Below are 16233 nucleotides of genomic sequence, written 5' to 3'. Positions count from 1 at the left end.
TAAATTGATTTGCATTTTAATGAGGGAAATAAGTATTTGACCCCTCTGCAAAACATGACTTGGTGGCAAAACCCTTGTTGGCAATCACAGAGGTCAGACGTTTCTTGTAGTTGGCCACCAGGTTTGCACACATCTCAGGAGGGATTTTGTCCCACTCCTCTTTGCAGATCTTCTCCAAGTCATTAAGGTTTCGAGGCTGACGTTTGGCAACTCAAACCTTCAGCTCCCTCCACAGATTTTCTATGGAATTAAGGTCTGGAGACTGGCTAGGCCACTCCAGGACCTTAATGTGCTTCTTCTTGAGCCACTCCTTTGTTGCCTTGGCCGTGTGTTTTGGGTCATTGTCATGCTGGAATACCCATCCAGGACCAATTTTCAATGCCCTGGCTGAGGGAAGGAGGTTCTCACCCAAGATTTGATGGTACATGGCCCCGTCCATCGTCCCTTTGATGCGGTGAAGTTGTCCTGTCCCCTTAGCAGAAAAACACCCCCAAAGCATAATGTTTCCACCTCCATGTTTGACGGTGGGGATGGTGTTCTTGGGGTCATAGGCAGCATTCCTCCTCCTCCAAACACGGTGAGTTGAGTTAATGCCAAAGAGCTCGATTTTGGTCTCATCTGACCACAACACTTTCACCCAGTTCTCCTCTGAATCATTCAGATGTTCATTGGCAAACTTCAGATGGGCCTGTATATGTGCTCTGTCGTCACCAGCCGCGACCGGGAGACCCATGGGGCGGCGAGCAATTGGCCCAGCGTCGTCCAGGGTCAGGGGAGGGAATGGCCGGCAGTGATGTAGCTCAGTTGATAGAGCATGGCGTTTGCAACACCAGGGTTGTGGGTTCGATTCCCACAGGGGGTATGAAAAAATAAATAATGTATGCACTAACTGTAAGTCGCTCTGGATAAGAGTGTCTGCTAAATGACTAAAATGTAAAAAATGTGCTTTCTTGAGTAGGGGGACCTTGCGGGCGCTGCAGGATTATTTTGCTGCTGCTCTATAATTATTTTTTGATTTATTTTTTACTTAACACTTATTTTTCTTAAAAATGCATTGTTGGTTAAGGGCTTGTAAGTAAGCATTTCACTGTAAGGTGTTGTATTCGGCGCATGTGACAAATAACATTTGATTTCATTTGATTTAACTCACATTCCCAACATGCTCTGCACTTGCAAAACTGATGATTTGCCTATGGGCGGAAACATCAGAGAAAGCACTTTGGAGGCATGACCACAGCACTGTGAAATATTAGGACTTTGTTTTGCTACTAGGCCTACTTCATGAAGTCGCACCCCCTCCCCCGCCAGATTAATGTCCCAATAACTTTGAAAATCCTACATTTCTCATCTACTGTCCTTCATGATCAGCCCAGGGGAGTTTGAACAGATTGGGTCTCAATATTTTCGTTAAAAGTGCTGCTTCGGGGCATATCAAGTGGCGCTGAAACCCATGTAAATGGTCATTACATTGGCTGGTGAAGTGTCTACATGGTATATAGGCCCACCTGTCCATGGCTTGCACCATGTTGTAGATTTGCTCATTAACTATGGATATTACTTCCTTTTTTGCATATCTAATGCATGGAAAATTTAAATATTTAATTGTGTAGACCTAAATACATAAACCATGAGGCACCACAGTCAAAACGACACTGTGGAAACGACAATTTGTACCAACTCTGCAAAACTTTATCTACCTGCCTAATTGTGTAATGTCCTAGTCAGCGGAACATCAGGGGAGTATTCATTAGTCGCACACCGTAGCAAAACTTTTGGACCATAGCGAAACATTTTGCAAAAGAAAACATTTTGCAATGAAAACGAGAGCTTCTATTGGACAAATTCAAGTAGGTCCCAACCCATTTGGTTCTGTTTGCATCAGTTTGGTTCCGTTTGGTTTCTAGTGAATAACCCCCTGGGAACTTTGATTATTGCTTTCTTGTCGACTCATGACCAGGACATTACATTATTTCATCAAGGACATGTCTTTGAAATATCAATAGCAACTAGGTGAAGAAGGCTAATAAGAATGCTAGTGTTCACTGTGTTATTCAAAAGAGATTGAATTACAACAAACATTCCAAATCCTGTCTAATATGATTAAACTAAACACATCTGGAGCTAACAAGTCTCCATTCCAAGAAATCATGACCAAATTCCCATCTGCATTTTACTGTTAAACACATTTGATTAATGTGTGGTTTCCAATTACAAACATTTCTTGCATTAATGGTACATTAGGAGTGTCTAAGATGCAGGCGTTGGGGAGATCATAAAACATGGTTAAAATGCAATCATGTCAAGATGTCTTCTACGTATGGTTGGAGGGAGGGGGCATGTTGTGAAAACTTGAGACGTGAGGATATGACCACAAACATTTCAGTCTAACGTCAGAGAAAAAGAGAGTTCATCATTGCCAGTAACCTTCAATGTAACGTTAGTAATTTTAGTAATGTCAAATTGTTCATCTTCTCCATACATCAGGGGTTCCCACCCCCAGGTTGGGAACCCCTGCCTACATGCTTGTAAGCTGTCACTGGACGCTGAGAGCTCTACTATACATAATATAACCTATGACTGTGTTATCGAACTCTTGGTAACTAGCTAGTATCTTTCACTTTTCTTCCTCCATTCAAATGTATGATGTCGTAGCTCATTTTATATTGACCACCACGCCTTCATCAGGAAGTAAGCAAGCAATTTCTCAATCAACTTTGCACGCATTCATTATGAATAAAAACATTTTCCAATATACATCGCATGTAGCCTACATAACGCATAAGAAACAAATCTTACATGAAACTTGCCTCTTATGAATGAGTTCACCTCAGAGTAATACCTTGACTTCCGCGTTTCAGAAGTAAGTTAGGTCTTGTCACCACTGTCTCTAGCGTTTAAACTGTACACCACTGAAATAAATGATGCACTGACTGCATTTATTTTCGATACTAAAGAAACCAACTAAAGTACCTAGCTAATAGTTTGCGCTAGCTTGTGTACACAGACTTTAAATACTGTGCATCTTTTCATGAGGGCTTCAAGGAATCAACGCATGTGTTGAAAACAAAGATATTTGAAGTTTGATTGATAACCAAGCAACCAAACCCACAAAAATTGCCAGTAAATTGTAAGCCAATCAGGGAGGGGCTTGGAGGAGCACGTAATGACGCACTAGTAGCTACGTACATTTCTAAGGACGAAGAGGAAGTGTGATGTGGCTTTGAGAAATTAGCTACAACAATGGTAAGAGTGGATTTTGTTAAACTTTTCAGTATCAATTCGTGACAATGGTTGATATAGGTTTTTGTATATAGTATCGAATTCATTCAATTACCTTTATGTGACATGAGTAGCTGGCTAGTGTTTCTGCAGACAGTATGCGTAGCTAGCTTTGCCAACAAGAAGGGCAATCAATTATAAAACATCTCGACCTGTGTTGTCTCAGTTTCTGCTTTCGTACTGAGCTAGTTTTTTCATTTAATAGCCTATATGTTAGATGTTGCATTTGGATCTCGATTGGATATCCACATGGTAGATAACGTTAGTCAGTGTAACAGTTCGCAAACTCTACGAAATTGTGCCACGTCTGGTGCTTTGAAGACAACTGTGAACTCGGAAAAATAAGTAGTCAAATCATGACGTCAGTGATCTTCAGGTTGGAAAGTGGGAACTCTAGAAAGAGTCCCGAGTTTCTGATTTGTAATTCCGAGTTGAATGACCATTCAAAAGATTTTCCCCATTCGGAACTCGTTTTTTTCCGGAGTTCCCACTTGTCTTAAACAAACTGAAGTCAGAGATTTCCGAGTTCCCAGTTGTTTTGAACGAGGCATTAGCCTATTGGCTCCGGGCCACCAATGTAGCCTGCCTTTAGTTAATGCCGCATTCACGTGTTAGTCAGAACTCGGATATTTCCGACTTTCTAACCGGTTGTATTTATCCACGTGCCGCTTGCAACGAATTTGCAAGTCGGACATTTCCGAGTGTCCTTGTTCTGACTAGCATGTGAACGCGGCATTATTCCCCGTTTACATCGTGACGTATTTCATTACGCCTTACATCATCTTCACGGAGTCTATCCTGGTGCTGTAGTGTTTGTAACGCAATATGGAGGAGGGCCTGTCTCCTCAGATTGCATTTATTTTGGGAGATAGCAAAATGTGACCTTTTCATTCAAGACAGGATACATATTTTGTTTCAGGTGATAATATAACATGTTTTGGTGAGTTACTTTTTCCTCAACTTGTTTCTATAACTTTATTTATAAACCGGGTGGTTCGAGCCCTGAATGCTGATTGGCTGAACATTTGACAAAACAATACTTTTCACTGTTCTAATTACATTGATAACCAGTTTATAATCGCAATAAGGCACCTCAGGGGTTTGTGGTATATGGCCAATATACCACAGCTGTATCTAGGCACTCCGTGTTGCATAAGAACAGCCCTTAGCCATGGTATATTTGTCATATACCACACCCCCTTGGGCCTTATTGTTTAAATATAGCAAGTCAAGCTAGCTTGCACTGTAGAGCAGCTAGCTAGCTAAAAGGTAGTCTAGGTTGAAGATACTTTTGTAGCTAGCGACCTCCACCTAATAATTATCATCAAAAACAAAACGTCATTACCATCACATTAAACTTAAACGGGAGGCAACATTCATATAGGATAATTGTCTTAAGAGCCAATGTGTATTGTTTAACATTAATATTAAAATAGTACTCATTTATAGGAATGGGTAATTGTTTACAAGTTGCTAGGTGTCCTATAAAGCCTCCACCGAAAACCACATTTTCATCTTCTGTGGTTTGGTAACTTCCTGTTCTTCAACGGACTCTGGCTGGATTGAAGAGGATGCAAAGTTTGAAAAATTTCAAAGTATGCAGCGTCAGTCTCGCAAAAGAGCCTTAAACCGCAAGGGGGCGTTGCATTTTCACTCCGTTGTGGATGTCCCCATTGAAATGCATGACATCCGGCGCAACGTGACTGAGTGCTTATGGGTAATGTGAACGAGGCTTGACATGCTGACTACAACGGCCACGCTCATGTTGATTTTGTCTATCCCCACCAGACACGATCATGACGTGCAGGTTAAAATACCCAAATCAACTGTGAATCAATTACAGTGGGGAGAACAAGTATTTGATACACTGCCGATTTTGCAGGTTTTCCTACTTACAAAGCATGTAAAAAAAATCCAGAAAATCACATTGTATGATTTTTAAGTAATTAATTTGCATTTTATTGCATGACATAAGTATTTGATACATCAGAAAAGCAGAACTTAATATTTGGTACAAAAACCTTTGTTTGCAATTACAGAGATCATACGTTTCCTGTAGGTCTTGACCAGGTGAAGCAGGGATTTTGGCCCACTCCTCCATACAGACCTTCTCCAGATCCTTCAGGTTTCGGGGCTGTCGCTGGGCAATACAGACTTTCAGCTCCCTCCAAAGATTTTCTATTGGGTTCAGGTCTGGAGACTGGCTAGGCCACTCCAGGACCTTGAGATGCTTCTTACGGAGCCACTCCTTAGTTGCCATGGCTGTGTGTTTTGGGTCATTGTCATACTGGAAGACCCAGCCACGACCCTTCAATGCTCTTACTAAGGGAAGGAGGTTGTTGGCCAAGATCTCGCGATACATGTCCCCATCCATCCTCCCCTCAATACGGTGCAGTCGTCCTGTCCCCTTTGCAGAAAAGCATCCCCAAAGAATGATGTTTCCACCTCCATGCTTCACGGTTGGGATGGTGTTCTTGGGGTTGTACTCATCCTTCTTCTTCCTCCAAACACGGCGAGTGGAGTTTAGACCAAAAAGCTCTATTTTTGTCTCATCAGACCACATGACCTTCTCCCATTCCTCCTCTGGATCATCCAGATGGTCATTGGCAAACTTCAGACGGGCCTGGACATGCGCTGGCTTGAGCAGGGGGACCTTGCGTGCGCTGCAGGATTTTAATCCATGACGGCGTAGTGTGTTACTAATGGTTTTCTTTGAGACTGTGGTCCCAGCTCTCTTCAGGTCATTGACCAGGTCCTGCTGTGTAGTTCTGGGCTGATCCCTCACCTTCCTCATGATCATTGATGCCCCACGAGGTGAGATCTTGCATGGAGCCCCAGACCGAGGGTGATTGACCATCATCTTGAACTTCTTCAATTTTCTAATAATTGCGCCAACAGTTGTTGCCTTCTCACCAAGCTGCTTGCCTATTGTCCTGTAGCCCATCCCAGCCTTGTGCAGGTCTACAATTTTATCCCTGATGTCCTTACACAGCTCTCTGGTCTTGGCCATTGTGGAGAGGTTGGAGTCTGTTTGATTGAGTGTGTGGACAGGTGTCTTTTATACAGGTAACGAGTTCACAGGTGCAGTTAATACAGGTAATGAGTGGAGAACAGGAGGGCTTCTTATAGAAAAACTAACAGGTCTGTGAGAGCTGGAATTCTTACTGGTTGGTAGGTGATCAAATACTTATGTCATGCAATAAAATGCAAATTAATTACTTAAAAATCATACAATGTGATTTTCTGGATTTTTGTTTTAGATTCCGTCTCTCACAGTTGAAGTGTACCTATGATAAAAAGTACAGACCTCTACATGCTTTGTAAGTAGAAAAACCTGCAAAATCGGCAGTGTATCAAATACTTGTTCTCCCCACTGTATATTAATTTCAGGGCCGGTCGAAACACACATTAAACATTATTTGACATTTAGCTAGCTAGCTGTTGCTAGACAGTTTTTCCTGGGAGATTAACATTTTGTTATTTTACCTGACATGCATATGGACCTCATTTTAGCTGGTTCTTTGTATAATTTTGACCTGGAGTCATACAAATGGTGTGTTTCTCTACTCCGATGCTTAATACACAGATGTATTATATTATTAGGCTTATTTTTATTGTTTCATTCACTTCCCTTTGACCTGCACTGTTGGAGCTCTGAGCATAAAAATGTCATTGTACCCTGCTATAACATCTGCAACCCTGTGCATGTGACTCATAAACTCTCAAAATCTAAATATTTTTTTCCTGTAATTCATCTCTTGTTTGTCTTTCAAGCATACACCTGGGTTTGTATCTTCCTGATATCCAATAAGGAGGGGACTTGTGGATTGTCTCAAATAGAACCAAGTTCTATTCTAGCGATGGCTATGCAGATGCTTGTTCACGCGCAAGAGTGGTGTGGGGGAAATGATTGAATAACATGTACAGTGAGGGGAAGAAAGTATTTGATCCCCTGCTGATTTTGTACATTTGCCCACTGACAAAGAAATGATCAGTCTATAATTTTAATGGTAGATTTATTTGAACAGTGAGAGACAGAATAACAACAAAAAAATCCAGAAAAATGCATGTCAAAAATGTTATATATAAATTGATTTGCATTTTAATGAGGGAAATAAGTATTTGACCCCCTCTCAATCAGAAAGATTTCTGGCTCCCAGGTGTCTTTTTATACAGGTAACGAGCTGAGATTAGGAGCACACTGTTAAAGGGAGTGCTCCTAATCTAAGTTTGTTACCTGTATAAATGACACCTGTCCACAGAAGCAATCAATCAATCAGATTCCAAACTCTCCACCATGGCCAAGACCAAAGAGCTCTCCAAGGATGTCAGGGACAAGATTGTAGACCTACACAAGGCTGGAATGGGCTACAAGACCATCGCCAAGCAGCTTGGTGAGAAGGTGACAACAGTTGGTGCGATGATTCGCAAATGGAAGAAACACAAAAGAACTGTCAATCTCCCTCGGCCTGGGGCTCCATGCAAGATCTCACCTCGTGGAGTTGCAATGATCATGAGAACGGTGAGGAATCAGCCCATAACTACACGGGAGGATCTTGTCAATGATCTCAAGGCAGCTGGGACCATAGTCACCAAGAAAACAATTGGTAACACACTACGTCGTGAAGGACTGAAATCCTGCAGCGCCCGCAAGGTCCCCCTGCTCAAGAAAGCACATATACAGGCCCGTCTGAAGTTTGCCAATGAACATCTGAATGATTCAGAGGAGAACTGGGTGAAAGTGTTGTGGTCAGATGAGACCAAAATGGAGCTCTTTGGCATCAACTCAACGTGTTTGGAGGAGGAGGAATGCTGCCTATGACCCCAAGAACACCATCCCCACCGTCAAACACGTCAGCCTCGAAACCTTAATGACTTGGAGAAGATCTGCAAAGAGGAGTGGGACAAAATCCCTCCTGAGATGTGTGCAAACCTCGTGGCCAACTACAAGAAACGTCTGACCTCTGTGATTGCCAACAAGGGTTTTGCCACCAAGTACTAAGTCATGTTTTGCAGAAGGGTCAAATACTTATTTCCCTCATTAAAATGCAAATCAATTTATAACATTTATGACATGCATTTTTCTGGATTTTTGTTGTTATTCTGTCTCTCATTGTTCAAATAAACCTACCATTAAAATTATAGACTGATCATGTCTTTGTCAGTGGGCAAACGTACAAAATCAACAGGGGATCAAATACTTTTTTCCCTCACTGTATGTGTAATAATAATATATATATATATATATATATATATATATATATATATATATATATATATATATATATATATATATATATATATTAGTTTAAAAAATGTATGCAACACATGCCACGTGGCCGGTGAGGTTTGCATGTTATGTTGCCCGTAGGAGGATGCCCAACTGCTGAAAAAATTTGAGACTGTCCTCAGCAAAAGAAGCAACTAGCTAATGTTAGAGGCTTGGCTAGGTTTAGAGCCTCTATACCAAATAAAACGTTATTTAAATATCTCCTTCAAATATTGTATGTCCATTTTTTGGGATGTTAAGAATTTGTTTATGTTCATATTTTTCATTAAAATAGCTTTTTTCTTTGTGAAAATGGCCTGATGCATTTCTTTCATTTGTCACTCTCTCCTCTTGCAGTCTGCCATTTTCAACTTCCAGAGTCTTCTGACTGTGATTCTTCTGCTTATCTGTACATGTGCATACATCAGAGCTCTAGCCCCCAGCCTGCTAGACAAGAACAAGTCTGGGTAGGTACCATTTGAGTTCAGTTCAGAAATTTAAGGGCAACTCTGGGTGTTTGCCAGATAGCCCATGTTATAGACCTCGATGAACAAGGTCTATGAGCATATCACTAGCAAACCGTGCAACTTAATTCCCGACCTGAGAATGTACTGTTTAGCGACACGTTTTCTACGTCAGAAGGTCCGTAATCGGTAGAAACTTCTGATTAAAAAGGCATTATTTACAGTGCAGTGCCCAATAAATAGTTACATCTAATTGTTAGATGCTACCAGGGCCTGAAATTAACTTTTTGGTCCACTAGCCTCTGTGGCAGGTAGATGATAAATCTAGCAGCCACTCAGATTTGTCACCAGCCAAAATATATTTTTGTCATGCATACATAAAATAACAAACTAAAAGCAGATGACCATGCTTTGTAATGTTTCTAAAACAAGACATTTATTAGAAAAAAAATTGTGGTATATTGCTCAATTTCATTTATTTTAACCAAAATATGAGACTGTTCAGCTTCCCCTTTATGGGCAGTTTGTTGACTGGAGTGTTTTTGGTCGTGGTGTGCCACAGCAAATCTTTCATCATGGGTTCAATGCGTGTTACAATTGGTTGAATATCTGAGGCTACCATCACAGCTACATTGACCAATATCATTTACATCTCCTTAAAAATAATGTATTGTTGGTGATAACCTAAAAGAACACTTGTTTGCTGTACTACACTCTTACAGTGGCAAAAGAAAACAGTCACTGGAAAACATTCAGTTTGCCATATAAGGCAAGAGTTTAGAATGGAATGCCTTCTCTGGTCAGTGAGGGATTGGGATGGAGAGGTGCTGTTGGCCGACTATCACATGCGCACACACACACACCACAGGAGCATAATCTGTCCGACCACACACAAACCTAAATATTCAATCCGTGAATGAAAAGGCAGTCTTAAAAATGCCAGTTGTGGAATTACAGTGCCTTCAGAAAGAATCCACACTCCTTGACATTTTCTACATTTAGTTGTACAGCCTGAATTTAAAATTGATTAAATTGAGATATTTTGTCACTGGCCTACACACAAAGTGAAATTATGTTTTTTAATTAACTGAAAAGCTGAAATGTCTTGAGTCAAGTATTCAACCCCTTTTGTCATGACAAGCCTAAATAAGTTCAGGAGAAAAAATGTGCTTAACAAGTCACATAAGTTGCATGGATTCACTGTGTGCAATAATAGTGTTTAACGTGATTTTTGAATGACTACCAAATCTCTGTACCCCACACATACAATTACCTGTGAAGTCCCTCAATCAGTGAATTTCAACCACAAAGACCAGGGAACTTTTCCAATGCCTCGCAAAGAAGGGTACCTATTGGTAGATGGTAAAAATAAAAAATCAGACATGGAATATCCCTTTGAGCATGGTGAAGTTATTAATTACACTTTGCATGGTGTATCAATACACCCAGTCACTACAAAGATACAGGCGTCCTTCCTAACTCAGTTGCCGGAGAGTTAGGAAACCGCTCAGGGATTTCACCATGAGGTCAATGATGACTTTTTAAAACAGTAGAGTTTAATGGCTGTGACAGGAGAACTGAGGATGGATCAACTACATTGTAGTTACTTATGGATCAACAACATTGTAGTCACAATACTAGCCTAATTGACAAAGTGAAAATAAGGAAACCTGTGCAGAATAAAAATATTCCAAAACATGCATCCTGTTTGTAATAAGGCACAATAGTAATACTGCAAAAAATGTGGCAAAGCAATTCACTTTTTGTCCTGAATAAAAAGTGTTACAGTGGGGGAAAAAAATATTTAGTCAGCCACCAATTGTGCAAGTTCTCCCACTTAAAAAGATGAGAGAGGCCTGTAATTTTCATCATAGGTACACGTCAACTATGACAGACAAAATGAGAGAAAAAAAATCCAGAAAATCACATTGTAGGATTTCTAATGAATTTATTTGCAAATTATGGTGGAAAATAAGTATTTGGTCAACAACAAAAGTTTCTCAATACTTTGTTATATACCCTGTGTTGGCAATGACACAGGTCAAACGTTTTCTGTAAGTCTTCACAAGGTTTTCACACACTGTTGCTGGTATTTTGGCCCATTCCTCCATGCAGATCTCCTCTAGAGCAGTGATGTTTTGGGGCTGTCGCTGGGCAACCTGGACTTTCAACTCCCTCCAAAGATTTTCTATGGGGTTGAGATCTGGAGACTGGCTAGGCCACTCCAGGACCTTGAAATGCTTCTTACGAAGCCACTCCTTCGTTGCCTGGGCGGTGTGTTTGGGATCATTGTCATGCTGAAAGACCCAGCCACATTTCATCTTCAATGCCCTTGCTGATGGAAGGAGGTTTTCATTCAAAATCTCACGATACATGGCCCCATTCATTCTTTCCTTTACACGGATCAGTCGTCCTGGTCCCTTTGCAGAAAAACAGCCCCAAAGCATGATGTTTCCACCCCCATGCTTCACAGTAGGTATGGTGTTCTTTGGATGCAACTCAGCATTCTTTGTCCTCCAAACACGACGAGTTTAGTTTTTACCAAAAAGTTATATTTTGGTTTCATCTGACCATATGACATTCTCCCAATCCTCTTCTGGATCATCCAAATGCACTCTAGCAAACTTCAGACGGGCCTGGACATGTACTGGCTTAAGCAGGGGGACACGTTTCGCACTGCAGGATTTGAGTCCCTGGCGGCGTAGTGTGTTACTGATGGTAGGCTTTGTTACTTTGGTCCCAGCTCTCTGCAGGTCATTCACTAGGTCCCCCCGTGTGGTTCTGGGATTTTTGCTCACCGTTCTTGTGATCATTTTGACCCCACGGGGTGAGATCTTGCGTGGAGCCCCAGATCGAGGGAGATTATCAGTGGTCTTGTATGTCTTCCATTTCCTAATAATTGCTCCCACAGTTGATTTCTTCAAACCAAGCTGCTTACCTATTGCAGATTCAGTCTTCCCAGCCTGGTGCAGGTCTACAATTTTGTTTCTGGTGTCCTTTGACAGCTCTTTGGTCTTGGCCATAGTGGAGTTTGGAGTGTGACTGTTTGAGGTTGTGGACAGGTGTCTTTTATACTGATAACAAGTTCAAACAGGTGCCATTAATACAGGTAACGAGTGGAGGACAGAGGAGCCTCTTAAATAAGAAGTTACAGGTCTGTGAGAGCCAGAAATCTTGCTTGTTTGTAGGTGACCAAATACTTATTTTCCACCATAAATTTTCCAAATAAATTCATAAAAAATCCTACAATGTGATTTTCTGGAAAATTTTTCTCAATTTGTCTGTCATAGTTGACGTGTACCTATGATGAAAATTACAGGCCTCTCTCATCTTTTTAAGTGGGAGAACTTGCACAATTGGTGGCTGACTAAATACTTTTTTTCCCCACTGTATGTTTGGGGCAAATCCAACACATTTACATTTTAGTCATTTAGCAGACGCTCTTATCCAGAGCGACTTACATGCATGCATACATTTTTCATACAAAACATTACTGAGTACTACTCTCCATATTTTCAAGCATAGTGGTGGCTGCATCATAATGGGTATGCTTGTAATTGTTAAAGACTGGAGAGTTTTTCAGGATAAAAAATAATGAATTCACCTTTCAGCAGGACAATAACCTAAAACATAAGGCCAAATCTACACTGGAGTTGCTTAGTAAGAAGACAGTGAATGTTCCTGAGTGGCCGAGTTACAGTTTTGACTTAAATCTACTTAAAGGTCTATGGCAAGAAAATGGTTGTCTAGCAATGATCAGCAACCAATTTGACAGAGCTTGAAGACTTTTGAAAATAATAATGGGCAAATGTTGCACAATCCAGGTGTGGAAAACTCTGAGACTTAATCAAAAAAAACTCACAGCTGTAATTGCTGCCAAAGGTGCTTCTACAAAGTATTGACTCGGGGTGTGAATACTAATGTAAATTTAGATATTTCTGTGTTTCATTTTCAATAAATGTGCAAACATTTCTACAAACATGTTTTCACTTTGTCATTATAGGGTATTGTGTGTAGATGGGTGACGGGGAAATTTTTTTTGAATCCATTTTGAATTCAGGCTGTAACACAACAAAATGTGGAATAAGTCAAGTGGTATGAATACTTTCCGAAGGCAATGTAGGTGTCTGGTCCAGCTGTGAGTAGAGGGAATATCATGGAGCTTCTTCAGAAAGGAGGCGCCATTGCCGCCTCTTCTACCGCCACGATGAGAGCCCCTACATGGGCACGGATGTGAACTGGCTTGCCTGTCTGTGTCTCCTCTGTGGAGTTGATGCTCCTGTCCAGTGTCTCTCCTGTGTTATCACACACAGTGGAGCTGTGAAAGAGGCCTGCCTGGTTGCCACCTCCTGGCTCAGCAGCTCATCCTCAACCCCTGGCCTATTCTTAAAAACGGAGTCCCAGCCACTATACGCCCCCTACAGTAGCAGGGATGTGATGGGACTTGGGAACTATCTTCAGACTCAAGTATTTCTGTCCTTCTTTTTGATATGGCTTAGGGGAAGGGGTGAGGAGGGGTTGCGTAGGGTTTGGCCACCATGTTTAATTATTAAGTTATAACTATTTTTATTAAGCTGTAGAATAAAATATGTTGTTCCTTTCAGAATTTTGGGAATATTCTGGAAGTGTGCCAGAATAGGTAAGCTATGTACAGCCTCTTTTCTAAAACGTTTAGCTGATTGCTAATATATCGATTTGCTATATAAGAGATAATTGTGACCGAACAGTCCTATAACCTTTTTTCTCTCTCTTGCTCTCTTCTTTTCAGGTGAACGTAAGAGTCCCTGGGTGGCTTGTTGCTGTGTCATGATGGCTTTCAGTATCCTGTTTGTACAGTAGCACAGCGGACGAGGAGGATGAGAAATGAGAAGAAGCATCAGGACATGGACTGTACGATCCACAAAGCACAGCAGAACCTGGATAGGGAGAAAGGGGAAACCGATCTCCACCATAGTAATGGATAGAGCGAGGGGTCTGGGGTAAGGAGTGTGTGAAATTCACCAGGGACTCTTGTCAGTGTGTGTGTAATGTTTACTTCAGTCATGTGGGGCCAATGTCTCCTCCACTATCTCAGTCAAATGCTTTAATGACTCAGTTTCACCCTCTCTTTGTTCATGGGATCAAAACATCCGCTAGAGGTTGGTCATATAATTTCAAACATTTTGTGAAAGACAATGGTTTGTATTTTGCCTTGATTGGGCACTAAACTAACTTTACTGTGTTTTTGTATTTGAGGAATGTTGTTTTTTGAGGATATTTATGCTTTATCCTTGAAAATGATATTACGATCGGGTAAACACCTGAACGAGGGTTTATAATGCATTTACAACAAGTTCGTACAGTCTTATCATATCTCCTTTATTATTGAGAGGTTGTTATTGGAAGTCAACATGATTAACACAACAAATAACATGACACCTAGCAGTCATAAGGCTGATTGTCTTAACTACATGTTAGTTTCACAGAGCAGTGTCTTTTTATTTTATTTGTATGTGTTGTAATGGCTCTATTTATTAAATCATCTTTTTTGAAACTGAGTGGCCCAGTTTGTTACATACGTCAAGTACTTTAAGATCCATGCATCTATTCTTTCATATTTTGGCATCTGTCAATCCTAGTTAACCCTTGATATGCACTATGGTATGACCATTGTAATGTATACAGTAGGGTCATATGAGGATAATGTGCATACCCTATCTGAGCTCCTCTGGATTCTCTCCAGACTGAGGGAGACAGTGAGGGGAGTGTGATGCCCTTTTGTTATCGGCTGTAACCTCACACTCATCTCCACCACTCTATTACTGAGGATGTAGCACTCCGGGGAGGATGACAAACGTTACAGGACGACACTTCTCATTTCTTTGTGCAGTAGTGCTCTGTTCCTGTTTAGTCTTCTACTTTAAAACGGTGAGGAAACTTTTTCTAAATTTGTTTTTGAACTGTTGGACTTCGCTGAAGCTTGTCTGTGAGACCAATTACTTGTGAAAAGTTAAAACACTACATTTCACTTTGTATCAATGAGGTGGTGCTCACATCATTAATTTAACTAGGACAAGGGCACTGCAGTGTTATCCCAAAATCATCCCCTACACTAGTTGTGCTGCAGCCTGTCCAGAACACACACACATTTTCCCACACTATTTCCCCATTGTCAGTTGTTACAGAAGTGTCGACCGTGATAGCTTAACCGGCAGAAGTGTCGACATACAAGAACCGTGATAGCCTAACTGGCAGCGTCCATCAATGGAATGCACTAGTCCCCATATTGGTGCGTATCTGTTTTGGCAAATTCCGGTTAAGATGACCCATCAAGCAGAGCCTGCCGGTAATGCAGTGATAATCAGGCCGTGACGCAGATACAGGAGCCACTGAGGAGTAGTGGCCTCAGTCATCACTGCTGCTATCTTAAAGAGGCCTGATATGGGACCTGAGAGACAGTGTTGGGCTGGTGGACCAAGCTGTCTTGGTTGAAGATGAAAGGGTTTGGATAGGGTAAACTCTGGTCACGTTTAGTTTCTGTTTTTCTCTGTGTGATAGTAGCAGCAATGCCATTATGTAGGGGTAGGGATGGTCCTGATGATTAAGACAAAATGAAGGCGTCATCAGTGTTTATTCAGTCTAGTATTGCAGGACTGCGATGAGACATTGATGTGAATTATCAACATTGAGCTTGGCTAATACTTAAACAGTTTGGCAAATGTCAACTCTTGTGCCTGTGAAAGTGGAGATATTTATTTATTTATTGCTCTGTTCATCTTAATCTGCCTAAATCCTCAGACTCAATTAATAACCATTGACAAAAAAGACTACCTGGCGAAAAACTCAGAGTAGGTTGCCCAAAACAACAGTTCACCCATTCATGTTGATAATAAAGTAGTCTCTCCTGATTCTTGGTAATATATTTGAGTTGGCTCGTCTGAATTTACCCACAGTGATGCCAAAGGGTAAGGACCAGAGAAAATAAAAAACAGTGGCCATTTCCTGTCAAACGTGTCAGTTGGATTTCCAAATAATTGGTTTTACATCATTACCCACCCCCACCACACACGCACACACACACACACCACAGGAGGTTGGTGGCACCTTATTTGGGGAGAACGGACTCATGGTAATGACTGGAGCGGAATCAGTGGAATGGTATCAAATACATCAAACACATGGTTTCCAGGTGTTTGATGCCATTCCATTTGCTCTGTTACGGCCATTATTATGAGCCGTTAT

General features: G+C 41.2%; 2 protein-coding genes across 3 annotated transcripts in view; one reads left to right on the top strand and one right to left on the bottom strand.

The window, feature by feature from the left end:
* Window positions 1–3122, bottom strand: part of LOC311140991 (DNA repair protein XRCC4-like) — a 91551-nt gene extending 88429 nt beyond the window's left edge. The window contains exon 1 of one of the 2 annotated variants that reach the window (XM_084176261.1): window positions 2797–3122. The gene's annotated coding sequence lies outside the window, so the exon portion shown is untranslated. The remainder of the gene's footprint in view (window positions 1–2796) is intronic. The other variant, XM_084176260.1, reaches the window with a different exon arrangement.
* A 62-nt stretch (window positions 3123–3184) lies between these two features.
* Window positions 3185–14549, top strand: LOC311141165 (protein kish-A). The gene is made up of 4 exons (XM_084176414.1): window positions 3185–3243; window positions 8906–9015; window positions 13617–13651; window positions 13781–14549. Exons 1-4 carry the CDS (start codon window positions 3241–3243, stop codon window positions 13849–13851), a joined length of 219 nt encoding a protein of 72 aa, XP_084032540.1. The 5' UTR covers window positions 3185–3240; the 3' UTR covers window positions 13852–14549.
* Window positions 14550–16233: the final 1684 nt, after the last annotated feature.

The sequence above is a fragment of the Coregonus lavaretus genome, assembly GCF_964263955.1.
Source record: "Coregonus lavaretus genome assembly, chromosome: 14".
NCBI lineage: Eukaryota > Metazoa > Chordata > Actinopteri > Salmoniformes > Salmonidae > Coregonus > Coregonus lavaretus.
The sequence above is the reverse complement of the archived record's forward strand: the minus strand, read 5'-3'. Positions and strand labels throughout refer to the sequence as shown.